Consider the following 17,512-nt stretch of genomic DNA (forward strand, 5'->3'; position numbering starts at 1 on the left):
AGGCAAAGGCAAGGTGAGGTCTCAGATGACAGATCTGCCTGGAGAAGCTTATGAAGCTGCTGCTCTTCAGGGGTGCACCATGTGCCACTGCTGATGAAAAAAACTCTGGCTTACTGGAGCACTGACACCGTCCTAACAGGGCATAGGCAGAGCAGAAAAACTTAACTGCCAACAAATCACAGAATCTGCATGGCTCTGGCTTGATCTGCATGAGAGTGCAACCACACCCCTCAAACAGTCTGTTGCCATGGGTCTTTTCAGGCAACTTCTGTATAAATTGGTGTGGGATTATGTTCCCACCTCAAGGAGCCCTTTCCCCCCACCACCATTCCCCAGCAAGCAGCAATGCCTACTGCCAGGCAGCCTATGTACCTGCTGGAAGGCTTGGTTGAGGCGTCCCTGCTGGAGCAGCTGGAGAATGTGAGTTTGCTGAGACTGGAAATCTAAGTGAGTGGAGGGGATTGGAGTGCCAGCCGCCGAGCGCATTGCCTGGACGATGCTCGAGGTGACTGCTGCTTGCTGCTCCTTCATAGCCAGGCTCACTTCTTCTTTAATGACTCGCTGTACTTGAGACAAAGTAGACTCCTGCATGCTAAAAAAACCCCAAAAAACAAAAACCAAAGGTATTTCTGAAAACAAAGAACTGAGAGACAACACTGCGCAAGGCTTGTCCTGGTGAGAAAGCACCGGCTTACTTATTTATTGTAGAATGGCTCCCAAAGAGTTAATAAAAGTGACTCTGAGGCACAGGCATTGGAACCATGCTGCCAAGGTAGCTCTGTGACCAACAATACAATGGCCCAGACTGCATGTGGAAGATGCTGGGATTCTGCGTGGGAAATCGATGTTACAGGGAAGTAAGTTTTTCATTATACAGCCACCTTTAATGGCTCTGGGTTACAAACAAGGCTAAGCTACTAAGTTCACCCCCAAACAGGCTCAGTGTTCCACATCAGATCTGTTACATGCAGCTTCCTCACCTGCAGATGACACCTTTAGAATGAGAAAACACTTTCACTGAGTCTGTGACTTCTCCACAGAAGACCAGCTCACAGCACAAGCTTTATTGTTGCTACACCTTTCCCCCCCCCAGCCAAGACCTGGATCCTCCCCTCTTAAAAAGTGTACAAAGCATCAAACCTGTTCTACCACAAGGAAAATAACAGGACTTCTCTGGGAACAAGCATAGCCCATGCAAGACCAGAATTTCATCTGGTAGCCTTCCTGGCTTATCTGGTCTGCTTCAAAGATCCCAGTGTGCTCAGACACGTGTTAAAGTAGACAGGGGCATTCTGCCCTGCAGCAGACCATCAGCCAATCTTAATGCCTGGCAACCTGCCACCAGCTTCACGGTGTGAAGGTAGTGAAGACACCACTGGGATCACACCCTGGAACCAGAATGGCCAAGCATGAATTGCTGCGGAGCAGCTGGGAGGACAGAGTAGTCTGCAGAAACTGTTGATATGTCTGAGAACACAGTGCTAAGAAGAAAAGCCTTCAAAAGGCCTGTTCTGAAGTGATCTGTAGGAATTGTTCAGACTTGAGTGTACTTAAGGGCTTCCTTAGGTCCTCCTGTCCTCCATCATGTGTGTGAGACCCTGTGAAAAGCAGACCCTGAGCTCCCACACGCAGCATCAACACAGGTATAGTCTTTTTTTTTGTGCTCTACAGGGCAACAGACACACCAGCCCATGTGCTTTACCCCACTGTGCAGAGCCAAGAAGCAGCCCCACAGTACTTGTGCTGAATGGCTTGTTTCCACAACCAAGAAGGGAGAGGGTTTTGTCATGAACACATGTACCTCTTACTGACATCTCTTTCCACAAGCCCAACTGCCAACTTACTTGCCCATAAAGATACGCAGCTGATGCTCCACCTCAGCACTGATGCTGGCTGTGATAGAGGAAGCCAGCTGCTCTGTGGTGCTCTGGAAGCTGCTGGTGAGCTGTCGAAGTTGATTCAGCAACAGGTCCTGGGCCTCCTGTTCTCGTTCATTTTTGTTCTTCAAGTGAGCCTCAAACTGCTGGACATCTGCAACAAGCAGGGAGGAAGACGTTTATGCCATCAATACCTGTGGAGATGGTCAGGGTAGTAATCCAGCTACCAGGCTCTACATATTCTCCAGCAGAAACAATTACTGGGCCCCTGTACAAGAACAGGATAGAGGAGAACATACAAGCCTGGTCTGGGGCCTCATTACACTAACCAAGAAACCCCGTCTCCAGTTTCTCTATTATGAGATGCAATAACAAAGCTGTAAGTTCTCTCATGACAGACCTTTACAGGTGCTCTTTGTTCAGGGCAAGACAAAATACCCTCACCCCCACCTTCATTTCATCCACAGCATGAGCAGTGATCTACATTAGTGATGGAGTTCAATATCAGTGAAGAAAGAGGAGGAACATTTCTGACCAATGAAAAATCATGTCTGCAGAGATCAAAAAGCTGTATTTTAAAGTATTTTATGAACTGGTCTGATCAAAAGGGAGAAGGTAAGCTCTACATACCGGTGGGAAACTTGTGAGGAAGCGGAAGGGTGCAAAACAAAGAGCATCTGGAGACACTCTGCAAATCCAGGAGCAATACAAGTTGCTGCGCTAGCACTAGCCAACTTCATATGCCCTCAGAAACCAGCTCTGTGGAGTAATACCTGCCAGGCCCGCCAGGCCCCCCAGGCCAAGGAACTGGATCTCAAGCATGGTAACAGGAAAGACCTTCAGTACATCAGTGCACAGTTTTCCTTACTTAAGGATATACTTCTCTTTTTTCCAGCCTGACCATGCCTGTCACCGTTCAGCCACTGTTTAACCTCTGATCGTCCCCATACCCTTCTCTAAACCTTCCTCAAGCCATTACCCCTCTGAGATGAGGGCTTAGCTGCAGGACTGCTACCCACTCCATCATCAACTTTCTGATGGCAGGATGTCCCATCTTGACAGTTGGACTTTACTACTCAGTTGATGATGTCATAGATTCACATAATGAAGCCAAGTGTTTTACTGCATGGGCTACAAAGACCAGAGGTGAATCTCTGTCCCAGTTGTACCACTGAAAAAATCTCCTCACTTCCACTTCCCAAGTGCAAAATGGAACACACAGATGGGCTAAGAGGTTAAACAGTTACCAGAGAAACTCTGAAAGGCAAAGGCATGAGGCCAACTTGTTGTCAGCCACTAATGCAACGATACTGTGCAGAGAAAACTCTGAGAAGGAAATCTACTCACATTCCTGTGTACCCTCCTTGAAGGTGTCATTAATCTGCTGGAACATGGACTGGCAGCTCTTCTCAAAGGCTGGCAACACAACATTCTGAAATGCTTCCCTGTAAGATGACTGGATTTGTCCCTGCAGTGTATCAGTCATTGTCCTCACAACAGCATCTGTAAGGTTCTTAACAAGCACACAGAAGAGATTCCAGAAAATTAACAGCAGCGTGCTGCAGACTAAACACTAGAGGTCTCTCTAATACACCCAACAGCAGATAGGGACAGCCAAACGTCAGAAGTGTGTATTCCCTCAGCTCTTCCCCCAGGCAGATCTGCTTGCTGAGAGGCTGCCTGAGAACATCACCATACCCCTGTAGTTCAGCTGTACACAAGCGAAGGTGGCACAGTCAGGCATAGCTCCTTTCCCCTTCCCCTGCTTCCCTCCCATCAGCCACCATTCTCTGCAAGCTAGGGTAAGTAACAAGCTTCTGCTTCCTACATAATGTAGAAATGGAGAACAGGGGAAAGCAGAAGAGCCAGTCACTTCATTTCACCACTTGGCTGATTGAGCTGGCCTTAGAAAGCACTGCTATAGTGAGAATCTCTAGTCTAGTAAAAAAAATGAACAGCCTGGTAAATGAAAGAAAGGGCTAATGAGGCAAAGCAAAGAGGGGAGTATACAATAAGCTTACTCTTCTGATGAGACCAGGAAGGAACTTTGACCCCTGGCAGCTATACTGACCTTACCTGGAGATACAGGTAAGGGGAAAAGGTATGAGAAGCTGCTACCCAGGCAGGTGACAACTCAGTGTTTCAGGAAAAGCTACACTCTGGTTCTCCTTACCTTTGATTTCACTAGCTTGGCGATATTTTCTTTCAGCGTCCCCTCAACAGTAGCGAACTTGGCAGCAATAGTGTTATTTAGCTGGCCAGCAATAGAGTCCATGCTCCTGGAAATGCCTAGACACAACAAACATGTCACAGTTGCAGCTTTAAGCCTAGAGTCGCATTCAAAACCCAGAAGAAAGAAAATAGAGTCAAACTGTTCTTGGATATGACACAATGAGGGGCAATGGTCACAAGCTCTAGCTTGGGAAGCTAAGGTTGGATATTAGGAGAGACTTTTTGCTAGGAAGGTGCTACAGCTCTGGGAATCAGAGAGGCTGTGAAATCTCCAACTATGAAGGTTTTCAAGACTTGCCCCAACAAAGTCACAGCTGACCTGACCTAGAATAGTGGGTAGCCCTGCTTCAAGCAGGACACTAATGGCTGCAGAAGGCTTTCCCTCCAGCTTTTCTTACATGGATGCTGCTAGCATGTCAAGGAAGGGCAAAGACAAGTTAACTTTCCTCCAGTCAACTCTCAGCATTTCCAGACTCATTACCCTCTTTTGCTTACCTCCACTGAACAAACTCCAGAAACTTTATGGATTACAGTGGCAGGCCAGATCCCACCCCTGGAAAGCCATCCCCCTCTGTCAGTCTCACATTCCTTTCAAACCACAACTTTTCTTCTCACACAACAATGGGGCTCACAATAGTCTGAAGTGCAGTGACTAGTCTTCATGTAACTGAACTCCTACTTCATTTAATGCCAACACATACACAGCATGCTTGGAAACCCTAGGGGACCTCCACCTTCAAAAGCAAGGCAGCAAGACTCACACTGGGGTACGGTCTTCTTCATCTCCTCACGAACGGTCCTCTCCAGACGGTTACACACCATAGTGGAAAGGGATTGAGGGAGCTGCTGAGACAGATGCTCCTGGAGCTGCCCATTTCGCTGCTGTACTTCCGTCAGCAGTCGGTCTAGTCTCCTCTCTATTAAGAATGCACGTTAAGGAGCACAAACAACAGATTTCCTCTATCCTCAATACCCCTGTCCAGAGATGGACACTAGCCATACCTCCAGAGGCTCAGCAAGAGCAAATTTACAGCTCTGGTGAAAGAGGGGTCTAATTAAATATTGCTCATTCCAGTAAACAACAGCATGCTCTTAAATAAATTATCAGGGTGAGAGAATAGCTCTGGAAAGCATGACAGAAAAAGCAATATAGCTGAAAGAAGCTCAACAGCAGCATTCCCTACATACTGTGAGTTAACTTAGCTGCTCCTGTAGGCAGCTCAGTCCCCTGCAGCCACTCACTCACTCCTCTGCAGTAGGATGGGAGAGACTACAGGAAAGGTAAAAGCCAGTAAGTTCACAGGTTGAGATAAAGACAGTTCAATAGGTAAAGCAAAAGCCACACATGCAAGCCAAGCAAAACAATGAATTCATTTACTACTACTCATCGCAGGCGGGCGTTCAGTCATCCAGCAGCACTTCAGCAGTGACTTAGGAAGAAAATTCAATCAGTCCCGTCTTCCTGCTCCTCCCTTCACACAGCTTTTACTCTTGAGCACAGCGTCGTAGGGTATGGGACATCTCTTTAGTCAGTTCAGGACAGCTGTGTCTCCTCCCTACTTCTTACCCACCCCCAGCCTACTCACTAGTGGAGCAACATGAGAAACAGAGGTCTGAAAGGGATCAGCAATAGCCAAAACATCAGTGTGTTATCAATGTTGTTTTGGTCACAAATCCAAAACATACCATAGATGAGCTGCTATGAAGAAAATTAACTCCATCCCAGCCAAAGCCAGGACAATCCAGAGTAAGAAGTCCCATACCCATAAAAAGCAAATTGGTAAAAATGTTTCTACAGCATGGAATTGGTGGCCATGAGCGACACAGTGCACAGGAGCAATCCAGGCTTAATCACAGAGTGGTTTGGGCTGGAAAGGACCTTAAGATCATCTACTTCCAACCCACTACCATGGGTAGCATCTCATACTAGACCATGTCACCCAAGGCTCTGTCCAACCTGGCCCTGAACACCACCAGGGATGGAGCATTTACCACTTCTTTGGGCAGCCAGCTCCAGTACCTCACAGCCCTCAGAGTAAAGAACTTCTTTATATCTAACCTGAACTTCCCCTGATTCAGTTTAAACCCATCACTCCTTGTTCTATCCCTACAGTTGCTGACAAAGAGGCCCTCCCCAGCATCCTTTTTAGGCTCCCTTCAGATACTGGAAGGCTGCTACGAAGTCTCCATGCAGCCGTCTCTTCTCCCTGCTGAACAGCCCTAACTTTCTTACTCCATCAATTATAAAAGCTAGTCACACCTCATGAAGCAATCAAGCTCCCTGAAGGAGCCAACATACAAACACTGAGATGTATGTGCATCTTAAAAAACATGAAACAAGAAGAAAACCTAAAAACAACCCTCCAAAACAAACAGTGAAAAGAATTCATCTGCTGACAGAATTCAGTGCAGGCAGGGAAAAATTATCCTAATATTACAGTATAACTCTAGACTCCCAACTTCAGTAGAAGGCTACCTGAAATACCTCTGAAAATATCAGCCTAATGGTCAAAAAGGAAAATCCAATACTAATTAACAGAGAAAACAGAAATCATTGTCATGCCATAGAAATTAAGAGTGGTTGCAGCCTGGAAACAGGTTAGGGCTTCTTAGCATGGGGAACACAACCAAATTCAGTGTAGTACAAGATGAAGGAACTCACTATTCACCATACAACAAAAATAATTAGATATCAGGTTTGAGAACACCAAAATAAACTACTTTTCAGACAACACATAAGGGACCTGTGGACCACCAGAAGTATATAGGGGTACAGGCAAGACAATTTTCTATTCTTCTATGCTATTTCTGGTGCAAGTACTGATTTGCCTTAAGGAGAAAAGGAAGGAAAGGATCATGCCATAATTACTTTTGTGCAACTGGCCACTGCCTGACATACACTAACATATTATGTGCACCTCTAGTCTACTCCAGCTTTGCAGCGCTTATGGTCCTAAGGGTAACGAGGAGATTTAGTAGCATGGAGAAAGTGACAATTCTTCCCCATTCTGAGTTTCTTGCCCTTTGGAAGAGACTGAGAGGAACTGAAACAGTTACACTGCAGAGAGAGAAATTTACTGCACTGATTACCCCTTCTACCAAGATGCTTGAACTTTCTGAGCCTCCTTCATGCCTCTAACCTTCCCCACAGACTTTCACTTCTTATGTACAACCCAACATTTGCACACAAGGATACGGCTCTGCTCTTGCTGGGAGTTAATCAGCCTCTCCATGTGGCCCATAAGGCTGCTCTGAATAGCATTGATGTGATCCATGACTCTTTGCACCAGCTCCATCTGGTTTTGACGCAGCCGCGAGAGCTCCTGCTGTTGCCTCCTCAATATGCACATCACCTCCTCCTGGAACTCTGGTGTAATCTGTGCGAGGACAAGGATTCATTTCTAACAGGATCAGAAGGCAGTCAAGCTTTCCACTAGCTAAGTCAACCCCTGTACCAAGGGCTGAAGCATAGCACACAAAGCAGAAAACAGAAAGCAGCTTAATGCCCATTTCTAAGGCTTTTGTCCCAATAAATAAACTGATAAAGCAAGGTACACAAGGTCCCTGCACGGAATTCATAAATGGTTGCTTAGAATATCAACTCTTTAGATTCAAGACTCGCTTCAAACCTCTGGCAGTTAAAAGGAAACAGAAGAAAACAGATACTATTAACTTTTGACCACATACTAAGAGCATGTTTAGGCTTCCTAATGTAAATCACGTCCTCAAATACTTAGGAAAGTGCTGCGCAATCAGTAAGAGTAAGAAGAAGTTTCCTAGGGCACTTTTTCAGCTCTTTTGCTTATTTATGAATAACCAAACAACTAGAGAAATACACATTTATAGTTTGTCTCTTCACATACTCAAAATATCTAAAGGAGGCATATGTACCAAGGACAGCTTAGGGAGTCTACACATCTCACAGAGTATTTTCTGCCAGATATGAGGGTATTATCAACAGGGATAAGAAATTCCAACAGGCCAGTCCCAGTGTAAACCTTATTTTTCTGGGAACAGTTTCTCCTGCTGCCAATGCATGTGAATCATCTCGGCAAGGAAGAGGGAATGAGTGGGAGCGTCTTCAATTATACTGGGTATCTCTGTGTTCTCACAAGCTATGCAGAGGTGACAAGGGAGCCACCTGCCCCAATAGCTCTGAGCAGCTCATTCACTGCCAGAGAGCAGAGCAATGCCAAGTCCTGGCACAGCTCCATCTCAGCCTGCTGGGGGATAGCAGGGGCACACAGGGCTTCAAGGAACTGGGATGAATTTTCTCTCAGGTCTCTAGTAGGACAGCAAATAGAGCTGAAGTATCAGGCCCTTGGGACAGACTCAGAGCAGCTTTGACTCACCAGGCTGTTAGATGATCTTGGCGACTGGCTCACATCCCTGGAAATAAAAAGAGAGAAAGTAGTAATACATCAATTAACTGCTCTTATTAGCCAAGTCTTCTGCCAACATAGATCACACATTTTACAGTTGCTTTAGCTTCTACACTCTAGCTCATACTTCTATACTTCTGTTTGCCTAGTATAACGTGAAAAGTGAGGTGAAAGTGATGGAATCCTAGTCCTTACAGCACTGACACTTCATCATTTACACTATCCACAGGCTCCGAAGTTCCCTACAGACTGATCCCTTGGCAGGGAGGAGATTTAAACTAAGACTTAATGAAGACCGTTACAACATAAAATACATGCTGGTTTTTCAATTTCATTGAAATTCAAAGCCAGGGAAGGCTTTGCCAAACAGCTCTTTTGAAGGTCTCCTGATATTTTCCAAATTAAAATCAAATGCCCACTTGTTAAATATAGAATTAATGAGCTTCAAATCATCTAGAACGATTCCAGCTCCCAAGGAGAAAAAACTAGTGATGCTCTCCAGCATATACAACAAAATAAACACTAAACTAATCCACTAATATTGCATGTCTCCATCAAAGTCACACATCTAAGAATATTCAAATGCTACCAGAAGCCAAGTAAACATTTATTGTTCCCAGCCAGCTTCAATTCAGGAACCTTAAAAAGGACTGAGGCAGGAAAAATGAAAGTCATTTCAGAGGCCGAGTTTCTGGATGTCACAGCACAGGACCACAGTCAAGAGATTTAATGCCATAGCCCATCTTTATTGTAATCTGCACAGCTAGACTTCCACACCATGGAACACAATAAAAGGAGAGCACCTTGTGCTGCTTTCCTCACATTAATGCAGACACCTTGGCTCAAGGGCAGACTTTCCAGTTATAAATTTTCACTTACAAGACATTCATATGGGCATGTTGAGAAATAACTAAAGTAGCAAGCAGGTAACAAACAACAGATATTGCTGAACAAAGGCACTGTGCCAGCATTCAGAAGGCAATTAAAAGTGGAGGCCATGTTCAGATATACTCAAACCCTGGGTGGTAGCCAGTGTCTGAATAACCAGCAACACCTTCTGTGGGGTTACTGCCATTTGCAAAAAAGGGTGATTGAGAGTTGGGAGCACTTGGCCATTCACTCCTCAGCCTCAGACCCTGGCCTTGCTGCTAATGGCTTATCAGGTTGTGGCCCTGCACAGTTGGTCCCACAGACATGTGTACTGGCAAACCCAGTGTACCTGTCATCTTTCTTGCCCTTCCTCTTTAGCTTTGGGGAAGCTTGTGGGGATGTCTTGGCTTTCCAGTCCTTCACAGGCAGTCTCTGCGTAGATGCTTTGGCACCAAACCCACCTGATGTAGAAGCCAAGCTTGCAACTTCATCATCATGGTCACTAGAAAGGAACAGCAGGAGAGAGAACTTCACTTGCAATACTTGACAGCATTAGCCTTCATTAATGGGAGGGGATTTACACTCAGCTCTTAATCCACACGCAGGCAGTCACGCAGCTAAGCAGCTCTCCACTAGGATCTTTAACAAAGAGATCTCCACAGATCTCAACATGTGCTGCTCTGTTCTGATTCAGGCCTGCTCAGGCTGAGTTCAGATGCTGCACAACAAGACTTTAATGTGCATTTGGAACAATTGTAGTTGAGGTAGGGGAAGGTGTAGTTGAGGTGGGGAAATAACAACTGTTCTCATTGCATACACACAAGGATGTGACACTCGCCGAGCACACAGCATATCTTTACAGACAGAAAACATTTCACACAGCAAGCATTTCAGGAACAGAGGAGAATCAGGTTGAGCCTACGAAGTACATGATTCGCAGTACCTTGAAGTCTTTCAGCTGCTGACCAGCCACCCAATACTGGCTGGCTGGCTGTGTCAGTCTGAATTTCAGTGTGCCATATAAACAAACTCCCAGCTGTCAAACAGGGCTGAGCTTCCTAGGCATACATAATGTACCCACAGAGCTTTACAGTGGCTCATGAGTGAGAGAAGGTGTCAAAAGCAAGAAACTATCCCTCTACTCTGCTCTCATGAGACCTCACCTGGAGTACTGTGTTTAGGCCTGCAGCCTCAAACACAAAAAAGATGTGAAGTAAGTCCAAAGGAGGCCATAAGATTATTCAAGAACTGGAGCACCTCTGCTACGGAGACAGACTGAGAGCTGGGCTTGTTCAGCCTGGTGAAAAGAAGGCTCCAGGGAGACCTCAGAACAGCTGAAGTGCCTAAAGGGGCTACAAGAAACCTGAAGAGGAGCTGACAAAGACCTGTAGGGTCAGGACAAGGGGGAATGGCTTTAACCTTTTAAAGCCTTTTTAATGTCTTTAAGAGGGGAGATTGAGAAGAGTTATCAGGAAGAAGTTCTTCCCTGTGAGGGTGGTGAGGCACTGGCACAGGTAGCCCAGAGAAACTGTGGCTGTCCCATCCCTGGCAGTGTTCAAAGCCAGGTTGGAGGGGGCTTGGAGCAACCTGGTTTAGTGGAAAGTGTCCCTGACCGTGGTTGGGGGGTGGAATTGAATGAGCTTTAAAGTCCCTTCAAACCCAAATCATCCTATGATTCTATGAAACTAACTCCTGATACACCCTCACTATCTTATCTAAGGCACAGTATTTGGAAACTGATCCTTTAATACATTTTCACTGGTAATTAAACCAAGCTTGGTACATGCTTTTTGAAGCAGCACAGTCAAATCTTTCCCTGCAGAGAGTAAACTGGACAGTGCCCAGGGCCTGATCTGGTGAGCAGCTGAAGTCATCAGAATATTACAGAAGCTGGACTGCATAGACACATGAAGTCAGGAAACAAAGCAAAGACATTCACCCCACACGTGGAGGCTCGCTGGGGACAGAAGCACAAATGCAGCCTGAACTGAGTCCATGCAGGGTGAGAGAGGGGTCTAGGCACTCTGGTACCTTTGTTCTGCACTAGCATCCTGGCTGTCATGCTGAAGCAGGTGGTAGCTGTGTCGATGATAGGAAGTGCTCTTGTGCTTTTCTTCAACCTCATCCCTCGGGCTAAAGGAGGAAAAAAAAAATTACCATCATGAATGTCTCTTTCAGCTTGGATATTCGCTCACTCCACTTCTCATGAGAGATCATGATAGAAGGTCTAAATGAAACAAATCCCCACACCTATCTGCACAGATGTAGAAAGCAGCAGGTGCTGTGTAGAGCCACTAAAACTAATTTCTCCAAGTATTTTTCTGGGGGACTTAAGAAGGGATAAGCAGCTCAGCTACACTTCAGGCACTAACCAACAACAATCTCCCAACAGACATTCATGCAAGACAGGTAAGCCACTACTCAAAGTGGGCAGTACAGTGCACTTCAGTGAATAGCATCATCTTGGATTTGTTTTTCCTCAGGGAATACTGATCTCTGGGACAAAAAACAGTGCTTCCCACTTCTTTCAAGTGTCTGAAGAAGTGTGTGAATTACATGGTTTAGCTTTACCAAACAGAAGAGAATTGCAGCAGTGATTCCAGTCCCAGTTTCATAAAGATTTTGAAAGCAAATGGCATGCTCTTCTAGGCTGTAAACTAAGTCTATGTGAATTCAACTGCAGGAAGATCTTTAGACAGAAGTGAATAGTTGTTACTTTCACAAAGGTGGCTGCCTCATTCCTGGCATTGTTCAAGGTTGGCCAGGGCTTGGAGCAACCTGGTCTAGTAGAAAGTGTCCCTGCTCATAGCAGGTGGTTGGAACTGGATGAACTCCAAGGTACCTTCTAACACAAACCATTCTAGGGCTCCTTCTATGATCCTATGACTTCACTGAGCTAGAATGCCAAAACCAACCCCAACAAACCAATCAGAAGTCTCTCAGATTCAGAGATATTTTGATATGAGGAGTCCTGAAAAATTCAAAGACAGACTACAAACTCCGGTATTTTCTCAACTTTAAATCAAGAGCAAAAGCACTGTGTAGAGACACAGCTTCAGTGCCCTCTCCAGAGCTGTCAGAACTGTTTCCTGAAGCAGAATCCTCAAGCATGGAGGCACAAAGCAAGGCCTTTCTTTCTGATGCGAGGGAACAGTCCTGGATAGTTTGAGGGGCAACACTGATGCTCTCAGCCTGCTAGTCCCGTTGAAGAGAGAGGTGTTCGCACACAGCCTTCGCCTAGAAACTCTGGAGATACAGGTGCCTGTTGCTGCTCCCATCCCACTACACGACAGGGACATGAATTCTGTGATGAATCCTAGCACCGCTCCAGTGTCATAGTTTGCTCCTGGTAAGCAGGAATATGTAATGTTGTACCATTCTGCATGCCTGCTCCACAGAGACATCACCATTTGTTTCTGACTTTTAAAGTACTTTATTTGTAACACTAGCTGCACAGAGCCAATCCTGGAAGAGAGATGTATGATTAACCTATAATCAAACCTGGCAATCAATTATGTGCTAATTGATTCAACAAGAGCATGCAGGAATGCATCGCCTGGGGCAGAATTTAGCTTGTACCGGGTTTTATTTAAAAAAAAAAAAAAATCCCATCCCATGTCTCTATTTTCAGGTGAACATGAAGGCAAATAAAGCAGACTTTCACCTTGTTAACAGAGTTCCTTTATGCTACAAGGGGTTTTGGAAAGGGCAAACTGTTAGAGCTTGCCTGGGAAGTTCAGGGCACAGCATACATAGACCAAGCACACAGGAAGGTTGAATTATCAGATCCCTTAAGGAAAGGAGGGATGGAGAACAGCTCTGGATTAACCCCAACATAAGAGCTTTCACTAAGCAAGCAATTTGGCAAGTGCAAAGAAATTGCTCTAAGGAAGACAAACCCAAGTGATTACCTGTCTGCCATGGTATTCCGGGTTTCTCTGGTTATGTCAGGAGCTGCTGGCCATGGCTGACTCACAACGCTGTCAGAAGATGCATTGTCCTGAGTTAAAGCAGTCTCCAGTAGCGATGGAGCATTCAGCCTGTCCACCTCCACTGGAGGCATGTCCAACGAGTGGTGGCTGTGCTCGGAATTGTGCCGGGTGCCTGGAGACAGCAAATGCAAGGCTGAGGCAGCAGATGCCATACTGTCTGCATGATGGCCAGAATCCAGCACCTCTGCAGGAAGCCCAGAGGGAGCTGCCGCAAAGCTACGTTGCAAGGTCTCAGAAGCAATCTCAGGAATATCCTGGGACATGACTGTGGAAGCAGAGGAAATGACGTCTGGTGAGCGTTCACGGGTGGGAGAAGCCTGGGGCATCACCAAGGGCTCCACCTCCTGCAGTTCCAGTGCTAGAGAAGGGTTTCCTGGTGAGACCTGAATACAAAAATCAAAAAAGAGCCTTCAGAATAATGTGGAGACACTCCAAGAGCCCCTGGTGCCTTACAGCAACCATCTCTGGGAACAGCCAGGTTTATCCTTTCCTCATGTGATTTCTGTGCTCCCACTCTGTCAGAAGGAGAATGGCCCCAAGACTTGTAACAGGCTCTCAGATGGGCTAACAACACACTTAACTAATGCTAGTTTGAACACACCTTCAAAAGAAAGCGGAACACCAGTTCTACATCCCTGCTCTGTTCCAGGATCCCTTCTCTTTGTGAGGAAAAGTTAGTTTTAACAATGAGTATCTCCTGGACTAAACAGCTTATTTCAGTTTCAAGCTTTGGTCATAACTTGTTTTACATCATACCTGAAAAGAAAGATTCAGGAATAGGAAATGATTGTTTCAGTAAGGCCAACAAGGAGGAAGAGAGTACTTTCCAGGTAGCACTGTCTCCTAACACAAAGGCTGACCACATTCAACCATTGCAACAGTGACAGCACAAGCTAGAGCTGCCTCTAGTTTTCAGAGAAATGCTGTTTTACATGAGGTCAAGGTCCTAATGGACCTTTACACAGGTAAACTTGTGTTCCAGAGGGTAGCCACTGGCCCTCTTAATATCCAAGTAAGTTTAATTTCAGCTTGTATAGGCCCAGAGAGAGTAATCTCTTGTCCCAGGAGGAGGCTAAAAGGAGCCTTACTGGAAGAGGTGCCTTTGGTGCCAGCTTGTCAGAAAGGCCTGGGATAAGAACTGAATGGCTCCTAGGACTAGTCTGGAGACCACTGCTACTGCTACTCAGTGTGAGGCTGGTGTCCAGCTGCATCTTGGGGCTCACAGTTAAGTCTTCCGACGGCCTGCAGGAAACAGACACAAACAAATCAAGCAGGCCAACCTAATGGTACAGATCTGCATCAGACACTCAAGGTGAGAAAATGGAACCCACAAGCAAATGGAGGAGCCCAACACAAACAGCACTAGTGCTCTCCAAGCCATTGGCTCCTTCCACCATGGTTAGCTACTCCCTCTCAACTAGCATCTGCAACTCCCAGTGCCCAAGGAGATACTAGGTAGAAAGGTCAAAAAAAACAAGCAAAACAAAGGAGAAAAAAAAAAAAAAAAGAGAGGATTGCAATTTTTTAAATTTGAGGTGTCAGTAGAAGAAGGGACCAGATAGACCAGATATATCTTCCGTGCCCATTGTATGGAGTTTAGGGAGAACCAGGACATTATTGGATAGGTCTTTGTCCTTTTCCCATCCCCAAAGGTGAAGTTTTCACCTGGTATGCAGCCCAACCCATTGCAACACTAGTAAGATTTTCCTAACAGCCCCAATTATCTCTCTGTCCTTGGTGGCTGCATGTGCTCTTACCTGTAAAGAACAGCCCTTTGGGAGAAGCATGTAAAGTAACAAAACTGAGACGCAATAAGAGAACCCTTCTGAGGCACAAATGAAACACTACTGTTGGTCCCTTGGATGACAACAGGCATGCTCCAAGCTGCACTAGAGATGCAAACAGTTGCCTATGCAGGGACGCTGGGACTCAAGCCAGTTTCTAACTCAAGTTAGTAGTCTCTTGTACAAGGTGCACTACAGCTCTGTGCCACCCTGAAGGACTGTATCAGTTCACCTGCAGATATATTATTTAATACACATGCTATTTACCTGGGCATAGAGGCATCTGTGACAGAAGTGCTACTCATGGCTGTGACTGAAGTCAAGGAACTGACACTGCTGCCTGGAGACACAGCAATCTAGAAGAGAACACAGCAGTCAGGGTGTCACAGAAGAGTTCAAGAGAACTTTGCCTGAGGGTACTGGCTCCAGAATTCCTAGAGTCTTGGGTGAAGAGGGAATAGAAAACATAATAGGTCAAGTGGTACTGCTAGAGCGCTCAGGTGCTGGTAGAAGACAAGCCCTAACACACCAATTACATGAACCACAACTGCTGTTATTGAGGAACTGTTCTCCCCAAAAATGGCATTTTGCAGGGCTCTGCCCCAGATTCCCATTTTGCTCTTTGAGCTTAGGCTGCTCTGCCAAGGTCTAGTGAGGCCAGAGTCTGTACAAGGTTTAGGTCCTCCACTGCTGATACACAGAGGCAGAATGCTCTTATCACCTGTGAAGAGCATGGTGGGACATGCTGGCCCCAACTGCTGCTTCTGGCTGTCAATACACATACAGAGAGCACACAAACAGCTGGGAAAGCTGGAGTGGCCAAGCTTCTTAGGCTTGACAGTACTCATGGCAGAGAGCACAGATGAGCAAAATTAAAGGCTGTGTCAAACCTACAGTGCTCCTAGGTGCTGTTGCCAGCCAGAAAAAGCCTGCCATGAGACAAGCAGCAGTGAAAAGCCAGGTTTAAACTGAACAATTACACTGTCCAAACCGAAGACTGAGCTGCTCCTTGCAGTAAAGAGTACATGCAATCATCACTCCAGCAACAACTTTTCCCCTGGGACATCTTTGCATTGAGGATACCCACCAACAGGCATGAAATAAACTCCTGCACTCAGCAACTTTGCCAGCAACAGCAAAACCTTTAAGAGAAGTTTAATTTATTCTTTAGTGCCTAAGTTGTCACCAGCGTGGTCTCTCATTAGTCAGCTCAGCATGACCTCCCTTTCTACATATGTCCATGTGCCATCTGTCCTCATCCAGCCTCCTCAAGTACACATTCCAGCTGTGGTGACAACCATGGCATCCTCCCTTGGTGGGGGAAGCCCTGCCTTAGGATGTGCACGTGGAGGGCTGCCCACAGGCACTCTCCTCCTTCCCTGTAAGGATCATATCAGCACAGCAAGTAACTGCTGACAGTTAATTTCTCACAGGAAGGCAGAGTAACCACAAAAAGCACAGCTTCTCACCAGTGGAATCCTTGTCCACACCTTGTCATTAAGATGCAGGTCACTTTTCTTAAATTAAAAAGTATTTTTCAAAGTGCATCCTTTATGTCTACTCCCATTCTAAAAGCACACAGAGAAAACTCCACCACCAGAAATCCAGTATAGAGGCAGAAAGGCAAGCTACAAAGCAAGAACATCTGAGTGGCTTTAACATGACAGCTGGATGCAGAATGGTCAACAGCATGTTTCTCAATTCCTTTGGCAGCAGAGTGCATGCCACAGTTTGCTTTTACTTGAAGGGGCACCCAGTACACTTGGAACCAACTGCCCCAGGGGTGGAAACACAGCCCTACCATCTGCCCTGGACTGATCCAGACTGCACTGGAACAGAGGCAAGCTGCAGAACACCTGCAATACATTGATTACATTATTGTGTGGGGCCATACAGCGGAAGAAGTTTTTGAGAAAAGGAGGAAAATAATCCAAATCCTGCTGAAAGCCGGTTTTGCCATAAAACAGAGTAAGGTCAAGGGACCTGCACAGGAGATTCAATTTCTGGGAATAAAATGGCAAGATGGATGTTGCCAGATCCCCAAGATGTGATCAACAAGATAACAGCAATGTCTCCACCAACTAATAAGAAAGAAACACAAGCTTTCTTGGGTTCTGTGCAGTTCTAGAGAATGCACATCCCAAATTTGATTGTAAGACCTCTCTACCATGTGATCCAGAAGAAGAATGATTTCAAATGGGGTCCTGAGCAACAACAACCCTTTGAACAAATTAAATGAGATAGTTCATGCAGTAGCCCTTGGACCAGTCTGGATCAGGCCAGACATGAAAAATGTACTGTACACTGCAGCCAGGGAGAATGGTCCTACCTGGAACATCTGGCAGAAAGCTCCAGGGGAGACTCGAGGTTGACTC

At 45.9% G+C, this 17,512-nt stretch overlaps 1 protein-coding gene across 1 annotated transcript in view; it reads right to left on the bottom strand.

Annotated features, from left to right (window-relative positions):
- EDC4 (enhancer of mRNA decapping 4) overlaps window positions 1-17,512 on the bottom strand; it is a 227,228-nt gene that overhangs the window by 2,866 nt on the left and 206,850 nt on the right. Inside the window, exons 17-28 of the mRNA XM_061468862.1 lie at window positions 15,405-15,493; window positions 14,442-14,595; window positions 13,273-13,736; window positions 11,393-11,494; window positions 9,711-9,863; window positions 8,462-8,498; window positions 7,306-7,486; window positions 4,871-5,026; window positions 4,051-4,166; window positions 3,225-3,390; window positions 1,845-2,031; window positions 373-592 (exon numbers count right to left, since the gene is read on the bottom strand). Of these exons, the coding sequence (XP_061324846.1) occupies window positions 373-592; window positions 1,845-2,031; window positions 3,225-3,390; window positions 4,051-4,166; window positions 4,871-5,026; window positions 7,306-7,486; window positions 8,462-8,498; window positions 9,711-9,863; window positions 11,393-11,494; window positions 13,273-13,736; window positions 14,442-14,595; window positions 15,405-15,493 (2,025 nt within the window). The remainder of the gene's footprint in view (window positions 1-372; window positions 593-1,844; window positions 2,032-3,224; window positions 3,391-4,050; window positions 4,167-4,870; window positions 5,027-7,305; window positions 7,487-8,461; window positions 8,499-9,710; window positions 9,864-11,392; window positions 11,495-13,272; window positions 13,737-14,441; window positions 14,596-15,404; window positions 15,494-17,512) is intronic.

This window comes from Pezoporus flaviventris, unplaced genomic scaffold (assembly GCF_033815535.1).
Source record: "Pezoporus flaviventris isolate CSIRO_AGI_PZ_B2104156 unplaced genomic scaffold, CSIRO_AGI_Pfla_v1 ptg000054l, whole genome shotgun sequence".
Taxonomy (NCBI): Eukaryota; Metazoa; Chordata; class Aves; order Psittaciformes; family Psittacidae; genus Pezoporus; species Pezoporus flaviventris.